Source organism: Cyanistes caeruleus, chromosome 10, assembly GCF_971803275.1.
Source record: "Cyanistes caeruleus chromosome 10, bCyaCae1.hap1.1, whole genome shotgun sequence".
NCBI lineage: Eukaryota > Metazoa > Chordata > Aves > Passeriformes > Paridae > Cyanistes > Cyanistes caeruleus.
Window position 1 is genome coordinate 24,817,922 of NC_141710.1, and position 20,654 is coordinate 24,838,575.

The 20,654-nt window shown below is 47.2% G+C and overlaps 2 protein-coding genes across 9 annotated transcripts; both read right to left on the reverse strand.

Annotated features, from left to right (window-relative positions):
- Positions 1-548: 548 nt before the first annotated feature.
- Positions 549-7,418, reverse strand: SELENOT (selenoprotein T). Of its 3 annotated transcripts, none has more exons than XR_015274463.1 (6): positions 7,185-7,401; positions 5,919-6,029; positions 4,728-4,854; positions 3,378-3,465; positions 1,500-2,293; positions 549-1,367 (listed from the first exon to the last, which is right to left on the reverse strand). XR_015274463.1 is itself a non-coding variant. In XM_086843807.1 (6 exons), exons 1-5 carry the CDS (start codon positions 7,349-7,351, stop codon positions 2,169-2,171), a joined length of 618 nt encoding a protein of 205 aa, XP_086699933.1. In that variant the 5' UTR covers positions 7,352-7,418; the 3' UTR covers positions 549-1,267; positions 2,142-2,168. The 3 variants fall into 3 exon arrangements, 1 of the variants encoding a protein (XP_086699933.1); XR_015274462.1 differs by having other exon boundaries at positions 549-1,389; XM_086843807.1 differs by having other exon boundaries at positions 549-1,267; positions 2,142-2,293; positions 7,185-7,418.
- A 48-nt stretch (positions 7,419-7,466) lies between these two features.
- Positions 7,467-20,583, reverse strand: EIF2A (eukaryotic translation initiation factor 2A). 6 transcript variants are annotated; one of them, XM_086843791.1, is made up of 15 exons: positions 20,518-20,561; positions 19,912-20,001; positions 19,377-19,446; positions 19,012-19,086; positions 18,205-18,323; positions 17,003-17,102; positions 16,568-16,650; positions 15,323-15,396; positions 15,050-15,194; positions 13,942-14,058; positions 11,233-11,804; positions 9,843-9,959; positions 8,863-8,991; positions 7,987-8,052; positions 7,467-7,903 (listed from the first exon to the last, which is right to left on the reverse strand). In XM_086843791.1, the coding sequence occupies exons 3-15, from the start codon at positions 19,421-19,423 to the stop codon at positions 7,838-7,840; spliced, it is 1,710 nt and encodes a 569-aa protein (XP_086699917.1). In that variant the 5' UTR covers positions 19,424-19,446; positions 19,912-20,001; positions 20,518-20,561; the 3' UTR covers positions 7,467-7,837. The 6 variants fall into 6 exon arrangements, with proteins under 6 accessions (XP_086699917.1, XP_086699918.1, XP_086699916.1 ...); XM_086843792.1 differs by having other exon boundaries at positions 19,912-19,969; positions 20,492-20,525; XM_086843790.1 differs by having other exon boundaries at positions 20,492-20,525.
- Positions 20,584-20,654: the final 71 nt, after the last annotated feature.

Consider the following 20,654-nt stretch of genomic DNA (forward strand, 5'->3'; position numbering starts at 1 on the left):
AGGTGTTTGCTCCAGTCACCCACACAGGTACTGCTCTGCCACTCCTGACAAGAAGGTGGGACCAGCAGGAATGCCCTAAGTATTCCCAGTGCCCATGCCCACGGCAGCTCAGCCAGCTGCAGGTACAAAACAAGGTGGTTCCCTGTCCAGAGTGACAAATGCCCTCAGAGTGCCCAAAGCAATCACCTATGCTTGGTTTCAGGGAGTACCAGCTGCAGCCAGGGATGGGCTCTGGTTCAAGCACTGCAAACACAGAGCTGTCAATGGGCATTTAGAGACCTGTGGTGCTGCACTTGGCAGTGAGGAACCTCCCAGCCTCTTAGAGCTAACTTGGGCTTCACCTGGCCAGCTTCCCCCAGGGAGGCCACACCTCAGCTGTGGCAGGTGCCTGAAGGGTAAGGCCAAGCTCCATGTGCCCCTCCCTGCACTGGAGGTTCTCGAGGGCCTACACACGACAAATACAAAATCAGTAACTTTGAAAAGTTGGCTTTTTATGCAGTTTTTTCAATTGCAGTTCCAAGAATGTCCATAAGTGACAAACAAGGTACTTCACACAGGAAATGGGAACTCTTTATTTCAATTAATGTTCTTGGGTTCTATTTAGGACAGCAGGAAGGCCCAGCTCATCTCTCAAATGGCCAAGGAAGAACTGCTAGAGCTGGCCCACATGATTAAAGAGTAGCTGATCTTAATTTTCACTGAAGTCACCAAATGATGTAACTATTCTGCATATAATTTTGCTTATATAATTCAGTATATAATGCACTGTTCGACTCTTCCATAGATTTTGAAAAATATACAAACCTGTTTTAACCACATTAAAGAGATTTGATAGACAGCTATCACTTACTCAACAGCTTAGGACAATATCAGACACTCCTATAACTTCATTTAAACTACAAAAAGAACATAAATTCATATAAAATACAACAGATTAAACAAACTTCTTTTTTTCCAAGGAAAAATTAGGTATCAACTCAATCTGCCATTGTGTGAAACATGAATATAAAATAAGTTACCATTAGTAATGCCTGCATTGCTGATCTATGAACTGGTCGAATGAAGTCTTAAAAAAACTATACAGTATTATTGCACTCGTGGCTGTGCAGTGTGGACCAGCCAGCACTGAAACAGGGCTCATTGAGTGTTTGTCCAGGAGGCACAACGTGGCTGCAAGAGAGGCATCCAGCCTGCACCAACAGCGGCTGTCTTCAGTGCAGGCCTTCATGGGTCTGCACCACGTGGCCCAGGAACCACCACCCAACGCCTGCGAAGAGACACCTGGGTTACAGTCGGCAACAGCCCTGTGCCACAGCAGCACACCTGCACTGAGCCAGGGCCACACCTGCACTGAGCCAGGGCCACACCTGCACTGAGCCAGGGCCACACCTGCACTGAGCCAGGGCCACACCTGCACTGAGCCAGGGCCACATCTGCACTGAGCCAGGGCCACATCTGCACTGAGCCAGGGCCACATCTGCACTGAGCCAGGGCCACACCTGCACTGAGCCTGCTGCACACCTGCACTGAGCCTGCTGCACACCTGCATCAAGCAAGCCCCAAGATGCAGAATCATAACCTATGCATTTTGAACGTCACAGGTGACACAGAGATGTGGAAGTGGTTTGTCATAAAATACCTACAGGATGTGAACCCTGTGCTACCAAAAGCTGTGGAGCTTTTGCAGAGGGGCAGGGCAGTATAGCAACTGGAGCATGACGGTGTTCTGCTCTCCTGGGTTAAGCACGGAACAGGACAGCACCCTGTTCCCCAAGGTTGTGGAATTCAACTGGGTTAAAAGCCAGGGAGACCCTAATCCCCTGTGCAGAGGCTGTTCTAAGGCACGTAAGGCAGCGTGTTTCTGATCTCTGCATCACACACTTCAATGACATTAGACCTTCTGCCTACAGTAATACGTGTTCTCCTGCCTCATGGAATGCCAGCTTCCTGCTCTGAGACAAGCAGAATGAGCCACATCCCAAAACCTCCCCCCCAAACAGCCTCTGTGACCCCACAAGTGACAGTTTAACATCACAGGAGCTAATTCTCCAGAAAAACATTTAACTGAACAAACACACAATCCAGTCTCCAGTGTGCCCCTCTCACCTGGGCAAACACACTGGTGACTGGAGGAGACTTACGAGAAGTTTCAGTGCTGATCGATGGGGCTATGATCGATGATGGGGCATTGACTCCATGTGCACATTGAGCTTCATCTCGTTATCAAGGATCTGTACAAGCTGCTGCATGGAAGGGAGGTGGCCAGACTCCAGCTTAGACCACACTGGGACATCTAGCACAGAACATACGTGGGAGAAAAGCACCATTACACTGGGAGCATCAAAAAACAGGCAGAGCTGGTGTAAACATGGAATTGAGAAGCTCTAGGAAGCTGTGTGAGTTGGTACTGATCTGTGCTGAGGAAAACATCTGAATCAATAATCCTTCCAATCTCTTGCTATGCTGAACCCCAGCCCAACTAAGAATCACAGAATCCCTAGGTTGGAAGAGACCTCCAAGATCATCAAGTCCAACCCAGCCCTAACTCCTCAACTAAACCATGGCACTGAGTGCCACATCCAGTCTTTTTTCAAACACATCCAGGGATGGTGACTCCATCACTTCCCCAGGCAAACCATTCCAATACTTTATCATCCTTTCTGTAAAAAACTTTTTCCTAATACTCAACTTTTATTTCCCTTGGCACAGCTTAAGACTGTGTCCTCTGGTTCTGTCAGTTGCTGCCTGGAGAAAGAGACAGACCCCCCTGACCACATCCACCTTTCAGGGAGTTGTAGAGAGTGGTAAAGTCACCTCTGAGTCTCCTTTTCCCCAGGTTAAAAGAAAGGAGGGCAGAGTGTCTAATGCTTCCACTTAGAAGTGTATCATATTGATGGAGAGGTGCAAAATATCCTGACATTCCTGTTAACCTGGAAAATCAGTACTGTTGTCCACCAGTACTGATAATCCGGTAACCGTAATGGATTCTTTAGGATTCCAAGGCTAAAGCATGCTGCAGAACAGACAGGGAAAGCATCTAATTGGAGAGTACACGCCCCTAGCTGACGGCTTTCTACTTAATGCACATCACACATAAAGCAAGAATATAACACAGTTATTCCAAGGGATCAAATATCCCTCAGAGTAAGTTTTTACAGAGCTATTCTAGAGTATCTGACATCTGTGTAAATTGCTTTATAAGACTTTTATGATTTTTATATTTTATTGTGATAGATGAAATCTGAAGATCCAAATGGATGGCAATTTCTACATACTACATTTGGGATATAACTTTCCTGACACCATCCCTCATTCTCCTCACCCCACAGCTCTCACATGTGTATATGTGACACCCCTCAAATGAAGTCTCAGCTCACCATTCAAAGTGATTTCAAAAGCCCCAGTGGACATACACTGGTTCTCAATCATGTTGCTCAGGAAGAAGACCATCATGCAGGCGTACACCTGGAAGGGAACGAAGATCCACACAGACCTCAGCCACACCTACTATTATTCACTGGTGCCTCTGAACTCCCTCTGTGATTGTTCAAGGAATGTTCCCATCTACAGACACTTCCCCTTCCTCCTCTTGAACAGACTGCACCTTGCCTTCCTCAGAAAAGCACCAAACCAGCTCCAAACCCACCCAACTGACAGCCCTCCGCACACCTCTGGAGCCAGCACATCCAGGTTTGCAGGGGGGCTGGCAGTGTGACATGGGAACCACTCCCAGACACGGCCTGTCACTGTCACAGCAATCTCCAGATCACAGAGCAAAGGGCCCAGCCACAAACAGCAGAGCAAGGCAAGTCACATGTGTATAGGAACCACCAACCCTCCTGCATGCCTCCAAGCTCTTCAGCTGGAATTTTCTCTGTGCATGGGTGACTAAGGAGGAAAGGACAGCATCTTCAGCAGTGTAGCTCCTCCCTCACCACCAGCACATCTCTAATTTCCTTTTCCTGTTCACAGGCACACTCACACAGGTCACTGTAACATCACAGAACCTGGCACAGGGACAGCAGCTGTGCACTGCAGCCAGCCCAGCCAGGCATGGAGTTGGCCCATTTAATTCAGCTGGAAATATTACAGCTTCTGGGCATGCAAACTGGCCAGTGAAAAACCCAGGGAACTGGGCAGCTCAGCAGGAAGGTCTGCAAATTACTTTAGTTTAGTGGAATAAATATGGAATAAGGTTACTCTAAATCAGAGTACAACACCCTGAATCTGCTGGCATCCTGAGTACTGACTCATGGGGTTATTCTCCCACAATGTCATGCCAGTCAACTCTCCAAAAACACCCACAGCATTTCAATTTCATTTTTCTAACACCCTTCTAATTGCTGCCTAATCTATCAGGAGTCTGATGGAAACATCAACTGCAAAACAGTTGATTTTTCCACAGAGACGGGAAGCTGTAATTTTAACATCAATAACACAGGCTTGAAATGCTACTCTTGAGCCCTAAAAAATAAAAAAAACCCTCTTTTATCATCTTTGATAGCACATTAACCTCATCTGCCCCTCTGCAGTAGCAGCAGCTTGGAGAGAGCTCACAGAAGCAATCCTGGGTTTGTCAGAAGCGTAAAGTACAACTGGTAAGAATTATTCTACTGTAATGCTGTAGCATATGAAAGGTAAATCAGTCAGAACTGAGGGACTCACAGAGCACCCTCATGAAGTAACTCTGAAGCTGCTTTTTCAGACTAAAAGAAGTATTTCTTTACCTTGTTTTCCTGGCCCCACTGCCAGATGCTTGGAGCTTGCATGCCAAAGAAAGCAAACGGGTCCTTGCCAACAATGATTAAGCCAATTAATACTAGTTTGAAGACAGACAGGAAGGATGCTATGTGCCTGTTGGAGACAACACACACCAGTGACTGAAAGGTTTAGTTCCTACTTCACCATACACAATTCACCTCACTAGAATTTTGACAGTAAACAAATGTTTCAGGGGAAGTACAAAACTTTCCAAGAATGTTTATCTCACTGTAAAAAAATCCCAAACCAAATCAAACCAATAAAACAAAAATACAACACACATTAACAATACCCCAGTAAGACCCCGCTTTTGCACAGCACCCCAGAGAAGCACTTTCCCGTAAACCACAGATTCTTTTGCCCCTCAGCAGACCTCAGATAGGACTTTGCTTTTAACTTACATATGCCTGAACTAGGCAACAGATTCAGTTTCTAAAGAAGCTGTTTCACATCACAGACATGTTTAACTGACGGGCACCACGTGTCATGGAGCATTTCCCAGTGATGCAGAACTCCCCACAGCCAGCCCACACTGAGGCACTGCACCCTGCAGCCTCCCACCACTGCAACCCTGCCAGAAATTGGGCCAACGAGTGTTCCAGGAGCCACCCAGTAACTATGGCATCACTCTCCAGCGTGGGCACACTGCTTTAAGTAACAGGAATAACACTGTTTTGTCTTTTTCGAAATTCCTTTGGCCTTTCCTCCCACAGCTGCACCAAAGGCCACTCTGGCAGCCTCCCCACTGAGGTGAGCTCTCCCTGATTCAGATGTTAAATGTGAACTTTCCCTTCCTCTGTGTCCTTAACCCATTACAGGGATTTGTCACTAAGTGCATAAGCCTGAGCAACAAATTGAATTTATGTACAGATACAGCATGAAGAAAAGCTGGGAAAAATCACTGCTTTAAAAAAAAGTTACATAATTAATTTTAGCTTGGATATGACAGGCCTCATCATACAGCTATCCAGACAGTGATACTTGTACGGAAAACTAAGGCAGCTACCTGGAAGGCAGAAAATCACCACACTTGTATGTAATGGCAATAGAAAATCCCCTTAAGTTTACATTTTCTGTATTATTTCAGTGTAAAGGCACGTGTTTATCACTGGAAAGCAGACAGACAGACAGTACACAGCACAAGGTGGCACACTCACCTATAAATAGGTTGAGGAAGGTAGTTCTCCCCTTCAATTCGGATGTCTGGGTACCGCTGGCTGATGACCCGCATGTACTCCTCAAACACCCGCCTGTAGCCTCAGGAGACACTGAACACAGACAGCACTGTCACCACAGATCGAGGGCTGCATGGTACAACCACTGCTCAGCAGTACTCACCCTCTTCAATTAAAATAGAACTAACACTTATGGCACAGAAAAAACCTGAGCTGCAGTGAAATTACACATCACAAATCCCAACAGGTAAGCCCTGGGCAGGACACTGGTTTGCTCCACATCCCAGCACAAACAGAGCTCTGGAAACACCCACTGGGCATCAAATCACCTGCCTTCCCTGTAAAAATCTGTTAAATTAGGATTAATTTAGGAAGTAGATGTAAGCAATCCCTTGCTCTGTGCCCAAAAACAAAAACAAAAAAAAAAATCTTCACACAGAGCCGTCTGAATTCCTCTCTAGGATTGCCCAGACAGGCAGTGTCACTCCCCATGTAGGCACGACACGTGAACTGCAGGAGTTAAATGTTCCCGAGCTGCCCCCTGACTCGCCTTTCAGCAGCCGCCTCTATAAAACTGCGGAAAGCCGCCCAAGACCCAACTGCACTTTCCTCTGAGCGCTTCTGCGGTGCCCCATGGACCCAACAGGGCCCGGCCCGGGCTCTGCTCGGCCGCCACCCGGCCTGCCCGCCCTCAGGGCCGGGAACCGTGCTGACGGGAGCTCCGGGCCTGCTCCCCGCTAACACAGCCCGTGTGCCGGGGCTGCCTCAATCCTGCTCGCAGCTGCTGGCACCATCGGCAACACCCCCAGGAAGGTGCAAAGGTGCCCGAGCGCACCGACTGCAATACGGGCACTGCACCAAAACAAACACAAAATTACAGCCATTGCTGAAACATCGATTCCAACCAAACGTTAGTCCCGCATCACCACAACGCCATCCGTGGCATTAAAGGGCCCGAAAAAGCGCGGTTTTACGGCGGGTGGCCGTAGAGTGAGACCCGCTGACAGAGCCGCCGCCCGCGGCCCGGTGCCGCCTCCCACGCTCCGGCAGCGCCGGGCGCCCCGATAGGTCACCCGGGGCGGGATGGCCCCCAGCCCTGGCGGCCGCCCCTTCACGGACGACAAGAGCGAGCGAGGCCGCCGCCGCGCTGAGGGAAAGGAAGGGAAGAAAACGAACGAGGGAGGGAGAGGCGAAGGCCCTGCGGACGCCGCCATTTTGGCCGCCGCCATCTTGGCGGGCGCCCCTCACCAGATCTGGAACTTGAGCAGCGGCCCGGTGGCGTAGGCCATGCGCAGCTTCTTCGCCGGCAACCCGCCCTGCTCCGCCGCCGCGGCGCCGCCGCCGCCCGGTGCCGCGGCCAGCCCCGCCAGCAGCAGCAGCAGCAGCAGAAGCCGCCGCAGCCCCGCCGCTCGCATCTCGGCGCTCTGAGGCACCGCGCGCCGCTCGCCGCGGTCACGCGCGCGGCGGGACGGGGCGGGGCCGGGCCCGGCGCGCCCCCTGGCGGTCACACACAGCAAGGACAGCCCGCCGTCAGTAAATGCTCTTTATTTCATCCACCTGCCCTTATTGCATAGAGACCACATCTCCTCTTAAATAAAGCTATCAAATGGCTTCAGCGCCTTCCCTTCTCCCACACAAATAAGGAAAAAAAAATCTGCTTTAGGCAGTATGTTCTCAGAAAAAGAGTGCATTTCTCGTTGGAACAGCAGCAGAACTAGCTGATGGATACTCATCACGTGCTTACAGCTTCATGTGCACAAATCTTTAGGAAAACGCTTTTTTAAAAGCAAATGACAAGCAAATCTGTGGACTTTCTCACCCTTGGTCATTTGCTGAAATGTTTAACAAACTACGTTTTGCATCAACTTCGTGTTAGAACCATACAGGAGCCCAACGAAGATTTAAACACCCAGTTCTAGGTCTTGCAGTTCCTTAAGAAGAGCAGCTTCTTTCTGAATCTTCTCCACCTAGAGCAGAGAAGCATAAAATGTCATAGATGTAGCTTATTACAAAATGAACCTGGAATAAACCATACAGATCCAAACCATACCTGATTCTTCTCCAGCTGTTTGCCAGCAGCTGCCTGTTCTTTCAGCTGCTCAATTGCCTTTAGTTTCTGCAAAAAAAAAAAACCACAAAAAGCCACTCTAACACAAAAATATTGGTGAAACAAGAATAGAAAATAGTCTTAGAAGCTGCAACTTGTAATGTCCTGATGCATCTGGAGACAGGTCTCTATGGAAGGCACAATCCCTTAAGCATATCCAGATGCTCTGCCCAGAATTTCCCACCCATAACAGACATTTCTTTCAGGACCAGAACCTGGAGAACAGCAGCACTTCATCTCTGAAACAAACACCAGACATTGTCTCACTGAAGGGCTAGATACAAACTTGGAAATTACTCCATCACCATGCCCCTTCATGACACATTTTCCTCAGAAAGCCTGGAATGTTAATCCAGAGACTATGAGCAGCAGGAGGCAGCCAAGAGAAATGGGAAAGATTCTCTAGCCAGAACTTAACAATTTCTATTCTGGCATTATCTAATGCAAGAACTGTCAGGACTGGCAGTGGACTTGGCACTGTTCCCTTGCCAGATGCAGGTCCCAACAACCACAGAAGGCACAGAGCTCCTGTCTGGGCACCCCGCACCCTCCTGGGCACTGCCTGCACCTCCAGCATTCCTGGCCAGAGCCTGAGGGCTAGTTTTAAAAACTCCTCCCTGTACTGCCACCTGGGATGGGGCCTTCAGGAACCCTGGCACACGATGGCCTCCGCCGCTGCACAGGGAGGTGGGTACGGACTGGGGACATGACCGTGGGCACGTGCATCCTCCTGAACTCAGCTCACCTTACACTCGCACTAGGTCTGACAGATCAGCCCTTGGAGAAATACTGTTTGCTAGAAAAATAATCTCCTCACACCTTTTTCAAATTCTTTATCTTTTTGTCCACTTCAGGATCTCCTGTGGTCACGGCAGGCACAGTGTTCTGCAGGACATTCTGTGCAGTTTTGACCTCGGCAGGGCCTTGGTGTGCATCAGCTTTGGCCTCCTGCAGACACATAAACACAATCTAGAAAATACCTTTGATTACAAAGAGAATGAAAAATGTCTTTAATCACTTTAAGAGGATCTATTTAATATTTCTTTCCCCAGTTTGCTGGTGTATTCCAAAGTCTGGGAATTACTTGTTCTGAGGTACTGTATCACCTATTGATCTGATTTCCATGGACAAAGGTTTATCTGGAACAGCTTACATGCTGCTTCTTGTTTAATTTCTACTTCCTCAAGATCCCAACCACACACAGCACAGGGAAACATCAGTTTAAGAGTAATATGACAAACACATACACAAAGCAGACCGGGTCATTGTCTCTAAAGCAAAAGAAAGGGCTCAAAACCAGTGCTAGAAATATTTTAAAATAGCATTTAAAGAAATTATTGCTTCAGAGGTTTGTAGAGATTGGAAGGCTAATACCAAAAGCTGACTTCTATCTACCTAGTCAAAGAATAGTAAGTCCAGAAGTGACAGACAGGCTGTCTCTGGTCTGCACTAAAAACACCCCTCAGCCTTGACCTGCTGGGACCACAAAGCACCCAGCCTGTTCTCAACTCCTACCTAAAACCAAAACACATTCTGTAGAACGTGGAAAGTCAGAATCACTTTGTCTCCACACTGATTTTAGCTAACATTCGCAGTGCTGCAGCAAGGCTGCTATTTCTGAATCACCCTTTTGTACCTGCTTTTCTCTGGTTAAACTCTGCTGCCCTTCCCACATTGCCACACACACAACAGGCGTGGAGGGCTCAGAGCACAAGCCACTGCTCTGAGACTGACCACTGCCCTTGGGAGAAACTAATTAACTAATTAAAGTTATCCTCCTAAGAAGACTTTAGCAGTACCTGTTTAGCAGCCTTCTTTGCTTCATGTTTCCTCTGATTTTTGAGAGCTGTTTTAGATAGTGGCTTATCACCACCTCCCTGCTGGGGTTTCATGTTCTGGGGTGGCTCATCCTCATGCTGCAGGATATGCAAAATGGTTAAAACTCCATATTCCATGTTGGCACAGAAACCCCAAAATCTACCAAAGAGAACATCATGTGCAAAGATGAAACAGAAAGAAAAAAGAAAAAAAGGAAGTGGGGGGGAAAAGTATGCACCCCTTGGAACAGCCAAAGAAGGGTGAAAGGGTTTCAAACTCATCCATTTGAGTTTGCATGGACCTACTCTGTGTGCCCTAATAATATCACAGATTTCTGATAAAACAACAAAATCATTATGTTTTCTATCTCAGGAAGGAAATAAAATCCAAGAGGAATAATCTAGCACAAAATGACTGAAGCCTGGCATTTTGCTGCTGTTGACAGCTTTGTAACTCAAACTCCTGACGACCAGAGAGGAAGGCTGAGTGCTGGGAGGGGAGTGGGGCGTTCTTGAGGGACAGTGGGGGCTGAGAAGGGGGGCTGTTTGGTGCTTTTATGACAACTCTCAACTGTGGCACTGTATTGTTTTAATGCATGTGACAAGATTTTTTTCCCATATAAGTAAGCAAAATTATTTTATTGACTGTATCTTTTTCCTACTCCCTCTGCTCAGGGATGGTTTGTGAGAGCAGCCCTCAGCCCTCAACATGACTGTTCTCAGGCTGAGTCTCCTGCAAAGCACCAGGCTCAAAACCAAAGCTCTCCAGGACTCAAAGGTGAAGGGTGCAGCTGTTATATGTTGCTATTCAGCCTACTTTGAAAACCTGCAGAAGGCAACCAATTATACAAGCAGGTCACTGTACTGAAATGTGTTTAAGCTGCAGCTGACTTGCTAATGATCCAATCTCTTTCTAATAAGTACATTTATCTTATAAAAAAAAGAAAAAACAAAAACAAAACAAAAAAACAAAAACAAAACAAACAAAAAAAAAAACCAACAAGGCTGGCTGGATTCATAACTGGCAAGTCAAGTCACCCAGATCAGAGGCTTCTGTCCTAACCAGAGCACTCAATTTCACCAGAAGCCCCACTTGGGGTTTAGTGTTTCAGTGCATATTGCAAAGAATATTACAAAAGTTTGCAAATGCTTTGTGAAAGGACAGTACTTGGCCAAACAGATGAGAGCTTTCTAGCATACACTCTTACAAAGTGTGCCCAGCAAAGTGCCAAAGAAGGTTACCAAAACCCCTCCAAACCCCCACAGTGCCGTCAAGCCAACGACTCTTCTCATGTTCCTCCTGAAAAGCACACACCTAGGTGAGGCCAAGCCCCAGACAAGAGGTCAGTTCCCACAGGACACTGGTACTCACCAGCTTGGAGCTGGTGACGGGTTTGTTCCTCAGGGCAGGAGGTCTGTATGCCTGCGCGGGCCTCGGCTCAGCGCCGGGCAGCTCGCTGGGAACCGCCCGGTGTTTCACCGCTCTCTCCGGGAACACCCCGTCCAGGAAGGGCTGCCAGGACACCTGCCACATCTCCTCGTCAGAGGGCACCTCGTGGGAGTGCAGCACCGAGCCCGTGTAGTGCCAGACCTTGTAGCCGTTGCTGACGCGCAGCCGGGGAGCGCAGGTGGCGGTCACGATGTGCTCCCCGTCGGGACACCAAGCGAAGAACGTGGAATCCGACGCCACCGGCTTGGAAATCAGTTTGTAGTTTTTAACGTCCCACACTTCCATCTGTCCCCTGAGGTTCCCAAACCCTGCCAGCACCAGGATGTGTCCGTGGGGGCTATAGTAGGCAGCATTGCGGGGCCCGGTGCCAAAATCAAACACAGGGTCACATTTCAGGTTAAAAACTGTGGCTTTGGCAGGCATGAAACCATACACAGCACAGAACTCGACAGAATTGGGGCTCCAGGCAACATCGTAAATGGGGCCATTTTTTGCTGAAGGAAAAGGAAAAACATGCAGCTGTTGGGAGATTGCACTTTCTCAGAGCAAGGCAAAATAAAATCCATAGCCATTCTTCATGCTTTGCTAAAACGCTGTATTCTGATTACCGACAGTGAAAATTAATTCTGCTAACAGAGGGAAAAACAACCTTGTATCTTCTGATAACTTTGGTTACAGTTTGCAACAATAACTGCAGTCATTCCAAATCACCTCTGTAGGGTCAGCACCAACACTTTAACAGCAAGCACAAACTGACACATAAAAAAAAATCCTTTTTTTTTTTTCTCAAGCATGACCTCAGGACTTCTCAAATTGTCCCACTGGAAACCTGAGAAAACAGGAGTTTTATACCAGCTGGATAATAGTTTTACTTCTTTCAATCCAAGAAATACTGTGTAGTTCAGCTTTGTAGAGGTAAGCATGTGACTTATCTTTGGTTCACGCCCATGCATAGTATTTTATAAGTCAGATTTTAATGGCTTTACACATAATGATCAAAATTTGGTACTCTTAGAAGCTATTCTGGGGGTTTGAACATTAGGAGATCCTGAAGAATGATAAATTAGTGATGAAAACTCAGATAAAATATCCAGAGGTAAATACAAACCACAGGCCATTATAACTTTTCATTATCATTTATCCATGGTTCAGAAAAATGCCAAGTGCATTACTGAATCCTTAAATCCAGAGTTGACCCAAAATGTGCAACCTGAGTTAAATGGTTCATGCCTGTTGTCACTCTGCAGCCTCATTATCTTTAGAGATGAGGGTGTATAATCACACTGTGTGTTCTCCTCTGAAACCTTTTCAGCGACATTAACCCACTGTAGCTCAGATACAGAGGTGACAGAAAATGACATTTGGTGACAGCAGCAGCTGGAGAGATGAGGGCAGCTCCAAGGCTTCAGAGCTCTGCCAGAGCCTGCAGCAGTACCACATCTTAGTTGAAAATGAAAAGCCCTCTGCAAATGCCAGCGTGGAAAAAAGCTTCAAAACTGCACTTCAGAAAAGAGCCAACTCCAAATGGTATGAGACACCTCTCATTGCAAGTGCCCACCACCTGCTTTTATGAGTTTGGGCTTTTCCTTGAAAAAGAGTAGCTAAATTAAATGAAAAATAATGGTAAACTTCCTGTTAAATGCAGATGCAGTAGAAATAAGGAATATTTTAGTAAGTATGCAGATAAACAAGTAGTGTTCTCAAGCTGGGAAACTGCTCGCAGAGAGGTTCTATATACCGAGTCATAATCCAAATTCTCCTTCACCAGCAGAGTTATTGTCAAGGGAAAATGGGGCCCAGTACTCGTCCACAAGTTTTGTAGCAGAAGGTAAACTGGAAATGTTTCCAGTCAGCAATGTTATGGAAATTACATTCACAGTACCTCCTGCAAAGACAGTCCATGTCACCCCATCCCCAGGGTTTCCAAGCATTCCCAACAAACTGGCTTGTACAATCCCAAACAGGCCAGGCATTTGCACTCAATGGCAAGAGCCTGAGAGAAGGAAAAACGACCCCCACAGGGGAAATTTAGACACGGACTTGCAGTTCAAGCTAGACATTGGAATTAAGCACATTCATCTGCTGCTTCCCAATATGTCATTTTTATGTCTTAAAACACTTTCAATTTTACAATACAAAAATAAAGGACCTCTATTTTCCAATAGACTTCAAAAAAACTGATTTCTGTCTGCCCTGGCTCACTGAGTAACAGTATCTTGCATGTGTAAAAGTGTAGGTAGGATTATTCTGTCTGCTGACACACATTCCTGCCCATTATGGATTCTCAGGCATCAGCCTGGTTGAATTGTCCTGGTGTTTCCTCAGCAAACAAGCATAGTTCCCTTCCCGTGCACTTGAAGCACCTTCCCAAGCAAAATATCAGTAAGTATTAACTGGGAGTGTTTGCTCTCTGCCACTGACATTAAGATAAGTCTATCAAAGGTAAGAAAATTCAGCTACTAAAAAAAACCAAACAAAGCAACCCAGAAAAAAGCAACATCTTCCTGTAGAGGTAAAAAAAAATAGTGAAGAATTTTTTGTTAAGAGGATTTAGTTGCAAAGATCAGTTCATGACACTGAGAAGCCCTGCAGGAGCTGCAGGAGCTGCAGGGCAGCACAGGAGGTACTCACGCAGCTGCACCACGGCGCTCTCCCCGCTGGCCGCCAGGTAGTGCAGGGTCTGCTCGCCGTAGTACGAGGCCCCGCTCTTGTCCACCTCGGTGCTGGCAACCACCAGCAGTGCCGTGGCTGTGAACAGACACAGTTAGTGCAGCACAGCTGCTGAAAGCCACAGCAGCCACAGAACACCACAGGCAATGTGAAATCGGCTCCGCTATCAGTTCCTACTGGTTCCTTGTGTAACAGTGCTGGTATCTCTTCTGAGTTGAGATTTTCCTAAATGCTAGCACAAAAGGACTGAATGCCTTCCCTTCTGAGATGGAAAATGTCAGCTCCATATATTCATTCACTGTTAGACCACAAGCAAGTGAACATCCTTTGCAGCTGTAAAAAAAAATATTAAACTACGGCAGAAACCAAACATCCTGATCAATCCTTGAATAAAACGTTTCCTCAACATCTTGTGTATGCACATCTGTTGTCCAAAGCTGTGTCCCTCTCAGGGGTGCAGAGCAGGGCACTGTCTCATCAGGGCAAGGCCCAACATGCCCCTTCCCCAGGGCACATGCACCCCAAAATGTCCTAAGACATCAATCTTTCGTATCTCTCACAGCCCCCATGCATGGTTTCTACATGTGTGCAACACCTTCCTTGTATTCCAAACTATGTGGGTTAAAGTAAAATGATTTGTACAAAATCATTCTGAAACAGCTCATTGCTAACAAAGAGCAAAGCACAGTGGCCTGTCAGCTCACCCTAGTTATGATATGCAAGCATCCAGACAATTCTACAGATTAAGATTATATCATCGCATGTTCTTATGTCAACAATCCAATTATATTATCAACACAGAATGCAAAATTATATAGGAATTCCTCATTCAACTGCAAAAATTACCAGCATGTATAGAATATTTTCAATTACAACAGTCAGAATGATGGAAGTCACAGGGAAGTGCTGAGCACTCCAGGGTGTGCAGAAATGCACCTCAGCAAGGTGTTAACGGCTGCCCTCAGGATTTAGCAGCATATGCAAACTAAACACAAAACCCACACAGTAAACTAAGTAAGTCAATCTCAAATGAGCACAATATAAAAGTTTCAGTACACAGCTGCTATACCTTTTTTGTTCCATAGCATTGTCACCTTGTCAGCTTTAAAGAAGCTTTTGTTGGCTAGTGCTGACTGCGGGCCCCCGAAGTTGGGGTACTGGTAGAGCCTGACAAAGGCTGGAGCACCTTTGCTGCCTGGGACATAAACAGCAACCTGAAACAGTCATGAGATTTCACTGCAGGTTAAAAGGGCATAGTTACTACCAGTACATTATACTAAAATCACAGTGGGTTTTTTTTTAAGAAAACCAAGAAAAATACTGGAAGCTGGATCAGAAGTACCTTGGTTGGCTGCGCTCCTGGGGACAACACGAAATCACTGACCTTCTGCAAATGCAGCTTATTTGCGATGGTATCTGCCAAGAAAAAGGTCACAGATGTGTGATGTTAATGACAAACCACATTACCTGGATGTCCTATCCACACCCTTCTATAGGGCTGTATCCTGGATAACACAGACCAGTAAAGACAATCACAAAGGATCTTTTTTCTAGGCAAACAAACATTATTTTCCCATTTCACCACATCACTTTACCTACAAAACAAACTTGAGTCGATGTCTGAAACCCATCACTTAGTATTTGGAAGTCCAAAAAGCAAAGGAAGCCTCTGAAGCTGAGGTGAGCACAGCTTGTGTTTGAAGCAGGTATTCTTCACCTGATCTGTGCTGGGTTCAGTCACATTCAGGTGCCATCACACAGAGGCAGGAGCTCTCCCCTCACACCTCCATGGGATGACTCTTCCCAACAGGTCTGCTCTGGGCTCAACACTGCCCCTTCCCACAAACAACTGATGGCAACAGCTCCACTGCAGCCAGGAATGTGCACTGCCAGCAGACATCCTGCTGAGGCTGGCATTCCACACTTCCCACAGCTCCGTTAACAGGAGCAGGGCTAATTCTCAGGAAACTGAATATCTCGTAGCCCTAATCCTTGTATCAACTTTATATTTAAAAGAAAACAAAAAATTGAAAAACTAAAACCATACACTTCTGTTCTCCCTTCAGTTTTTTTTAATTCCTTTACATTTTTGTTCTAAATTTTTATCTTCCTTCTTTTTTCTTCCCTTTTCAATATCTATTGACCCCAGATACTCTACACCACCAACAGTAAATCTTCTTGGTAAAAATCTTCAGGCTTCACTATTTCATTTTTGCCATCAACTTTTTTAATGAGGCATTTTTAACAGTCTATTGACAGAATATGCACAACCCAAGGAAGTAACTGCAGACCATGCTTTCTAACAACAATTCCCTGGATCTCATTAAATAAGAACATAGAATCAGGCCTCTTTAATTGAGAATCAGATGCATTTCATATCATGTCACTCAGTGAAAAGACAAATAAGAAAGTGAAAACACACTTCATTAAAGCGCAATGATTCTGAATTCCAAACTGAAATAGAAAGTAGGCAGTACCTAAAATAAAAGGCAAACAAAGGAAGAAACAAAAGCCTGAAAACAAAAACCACCCCTCAAAAGAAGCAGTATTTATAGAAGCAATGAAACTTAAAGAAATACTCGCATACTGAAGTTGTTGCTTTCAAAGAAGTGCACTTCATTGTTCACATTCCTGGCACAAATGCTTTCATCATCTGCCCAGCAAGGACACCTGCACATTAAGGGAAAAGCCAGAAACAAAAAATTATGCTCATCATTAAAACTCCAGGATTGTTTTTCCCCTCTATTGTGAGCCCACTAAGTTCAAACATGATACATTTAATATGGATAAATGACATCTGCATGCAAAAAATATAAAAGTGCCCAGCTTTCCTCTGTGGTGCAAAGTGAGAGTGAATTTACAATGAACTACACACAGGCACTCACAAGCACAGACTCTGGCTTTCAGTTAGCAGCAGGCACTGCTTTGAAAGCCAACACCACACTAACAGTTCCATTAACCTGGATCAGACTTAAAACCCACATTTCTTTATAAACTATTAGCATCTGGAAGGCTCATTTACCAGTTCTGCATCTTTTTCTGCACAAAAGACTTTAAGCATTTTCCAGTTCTCAGATCATGGAGCTGCAGGTTGGGCACCCCTGCTGTGCCATCCTTAGCAGCTGAAAAAAAACATAATGGTCTTTGAGGCTTAAATCTACTTCATCCTAACATCCCACCTCACGCTTCTGCTAGTGCCCAAACATGCATGAACTTCTTGCAAGCGTGCAGCTGCTGCCCCTGAGAGAGCAAACCCATGATGCTGATTGCTGTACCTATTAACCTCAGTCTGTTTGCTGAAAGAACTCACATTTGGAGGCATAGGGTTTCTACTCTCCACTGTAAGGCTGCAAGCACCAACACCTGCACAGCTTTTTAATCCAAACCCAAAACCATCCTCACAGCAAACAATGGGGGCATGGTCTCCCCTCCAATGTTTTGCTCTCACAGGAATGAGATGATTTTGTCCATTCCACCAGACACAGCTTTCTCTGCAAGCTCATGCAAAATGGTTCTGCTGCTTTCAAACTGTCTGTACTCTCCTCCTTGGCCTGGATAGCAGGGCCTGCCTGCTGCTGTCAGTGATTTACAGCAGACCCAGCACAGCTCACTAACAGCCCACAGCTTGTGCTGTCTTCTCTTATCCTACAGCCTGACCTGGTTCCCAGTGTCCCCACAGCCTGGCCAGGTCTCAAGGCCCAGCCTTGCCCAGATCTTCCCTCCCAAGGGAGCATTTACACTGTCTGTGGCTCAGACAGGACTGCAGCTCTCAGGATCAGGAACTCAAACGCCCCCAGGGAGGCAGAGGAGGGAATAAAGCCCTGGACACTGAGAACACTCCATTCATGGGCCCCAGGGCAGGACACAACTACTCCAAGACAGTGTGCCATCTCCCCTGCCTACGCAGGAACACAAGCTGCCTGCACAGGACACTGCACCAGGACCCTTCCCAAAGTTTAGAGAACACATGACTGACTGACACAGAAACTACAAGCACCTGCACCCTGACACAGCTGGTGTAAGAATGGCCAACACCAGCTGCTCTCAGACAGGGGCATCCCTCCCTCCTCCACTGTGCTCCTGACTGCCCACAGAACTTTCTGCACCCTTTCTGCACTGCTCATTTAGCCAATAAATGTGCTGCAGAGGCCGGCCAGGTACTAGCCCAGACATGGATCAAGACATGCACAAACCCTGTGCTTCCCCAGCTGGTACAGTACTCACTTGCATAGGCCTGCCACGTTGCCAGAACATTATTCTTTGGCGAGAATTCAAGGCAAACGGTCTTTGGGAGATCAAAGGAATGCAGTAACTCAGCTCTGGTGACATTAACAACTTTGACTCTGGAACCAAAAGATGCTAATTCAGTAAAACATGCTTATAATAACTAATAGCTGAGAGAATTGTTCAAGTATTTGACTCTTCTAGGTCTGCCCCAAATTTGCCAATATAACAAAATTACAAGAGCTTTTTCTTCTTGTTTCATCTTGTTTTCACTAAATTTTTCCAAAAGCACATTTTAAAACCAGACACCCAAGCATGACAGAAACCAAGAAAAGTGACCACTGGTCAAAAACATAACACGTATTTTTTTCTGCAACGCATTAGTACTAAACAAAGAGAGTGAACTCTATAATGCACCTGATCTGCACAAAAGGAACCTTGTAACATTCACAAGGTGTACAGACTCATTATGTTCTGTGGACTCTACAAACAGATTAATCCCAGAGACCAGGTACGGGGAGCCATCAATAAAAACAAAGAAAGCATACCCAGACTGCACAGGAATGGGTGCATTATAAATAAGAGAATAACAGCAAATCTTTCATCTGATGGTCAAGAAACTAACTCACTAATGCAACAATAAACTCACTAACAATAAACACTAATGCAAACAATAAACAGTAAAGTGTACATGCAAATGCTTAAGCATTAACATCAGTCGCCTTCACACAGACAAGAGTACATGAGGTATAATTGATTCCATTTATTTCATACAATCTAAAACTTAGGATAATAAAATGCACCCACTTTTCTCCATTGCACCAAGCAAAGAGGGAGCCATCTTTGCTAAAAGCAACAGCTTTGCAATTTTTTCCAGAATCCCTAAAAAAATAAGAAAAGCACATGAGTATCCAATAGTGCCATAGTTAAGGTTTTTTTAACAAAAACAAACACAACAACTTTCCTGCTGTGCTCCTGAGGAGCCCTGTGTCACAGTGCACTCCCTGTTACCCCTGTTCAGGGGCTGCCACCTGCCAGTGAGAGCTCAGGCAAGTGCAAAGCCTTCCAAACCATCAGTTCTCCGAACTCATTTATAGTCACACGTTTTTCAGCTCCAGAGTCTACCCTTACTTTTCAGAAAACAATTTATTTTGTGCCACTGACACCAGTACCTCTGGAATGCCGTGCTCTCAGTGAAACTGGGGGGTCCGTTCACCATGTACAGCCCTTGGGACCCTCTCACTGCAAGAGGAAACAAACAACTCATTTCAAACGCAGGAAATTGTCCAAAGCAGATGTTTTTCTAATTTGTGAACCCTGAGACATGCACACTCTTCCCTATATTTCCCATAAGGAAATTCCAAGGCACAACCAGGACCTGTCCCTGGAGCTCCCATCCCAGCCCTCCTTCAGCAGGACCCTCTGCAGGGCAGGGCCGGGAGGAGCCCCCAGGACGGGGATCCGCAGCCTCAGCACAGACCGTGCCCTGGTCTCACAGTAAAACAGTTCTTCTCGTGCCTTAATGCGATCTCCCGAGGTTCACGTACACCACAGCCCCGAGAGAGCCTAAGGGAACCTTTTACCACCCCCGAAATGTGACCCACGAACCGCGCAGCCCTGCCTAGAACGTGTTCTCCATCTCTTTCTTCATGCTCCCCACTGACATCCAAAGTTACAACAGACGGCAGCGAGCAGCCCAAAACTTACCCTGAGCAACTGCAGCCCCCACAGACCCGAGCGAGGGGAAACAGACTGGTGTTTAAAGCTTACAAACACAGAAAAGGAAAATACACGTCCCTTATGTTAGGGACAGTTTAAGCAGTGAGAGGCTGAAACGGAACGCGACTTTTCGAGAGACCTTCCCAAAGCGCAGGGACACACGAGCGGGCTCCGAGCTGCCGGGAGCTGCTGCCCGCGCCTTGGGCGGCCCCCGTGCCCCGACCGCTGCCCGGGTACCCCGCGAGTAAATCACCCCCGACCGAGGAGCGAGACCCGGCCGGGCCCCGAGAGCTCCCGCGGTGCTCGGGAGAAGGGCCGAGGTGAGCAGCGGCACCGCCCCGGCCCGACCGAGCACGGGGCCCGGCTGGCTCTGACCGGTGCCGGGAGCGGCACCGTCAATGACTCCACGAACGGGGCCGGACTCGGCCACGCCGCGGCAGCGCACGCCAGGGAGGGGACGGGAGGCGGACACCGGAGGGGCAGCGGGCCGCACCGGAGCGCCCCAGGTCGCGCCGGGCCAACTTCGCACGCCCCGTACCCCCCACCCCCCCCGCGCACCAGCCCCGACCTCGCCGCCGCCCGGGCCCGACACACCTGCGAGCAGCGGCGTGGGCGGCGCCATGTTCAGGCGCGGGCGGAGCGCTGCTTCCGGTTCCGGTTCCGGGGCGGGGGCGCCGCAGCGGCCGCAGCGCGCGCCACGTTCCCGGGGGGGCGGGGCCCGGGCGGCGCGC

Coding starts and splice junctions, on each gene's coding strand:
- EIF2A (XM_086843794.1), bottom strand. CDS start 20,545: ATGGCGCCGCCCACGCCGCTGCTCGCAG. Junction 18,324..19,011: donor GCTTGGTGCAATGGAGAAAA/GTGGGTGCATTT, acceptor TTTTGGTTCCAG/AGTCAAAGTTGTTAATGTCA. Junction 8,053..8,862: donor AGATAAAGAATTTGAAAAAG/GTGTGAGGAGAT, acceptor TTTTTTTTGCAG/AAACTAAAGGCAATTGAGCA.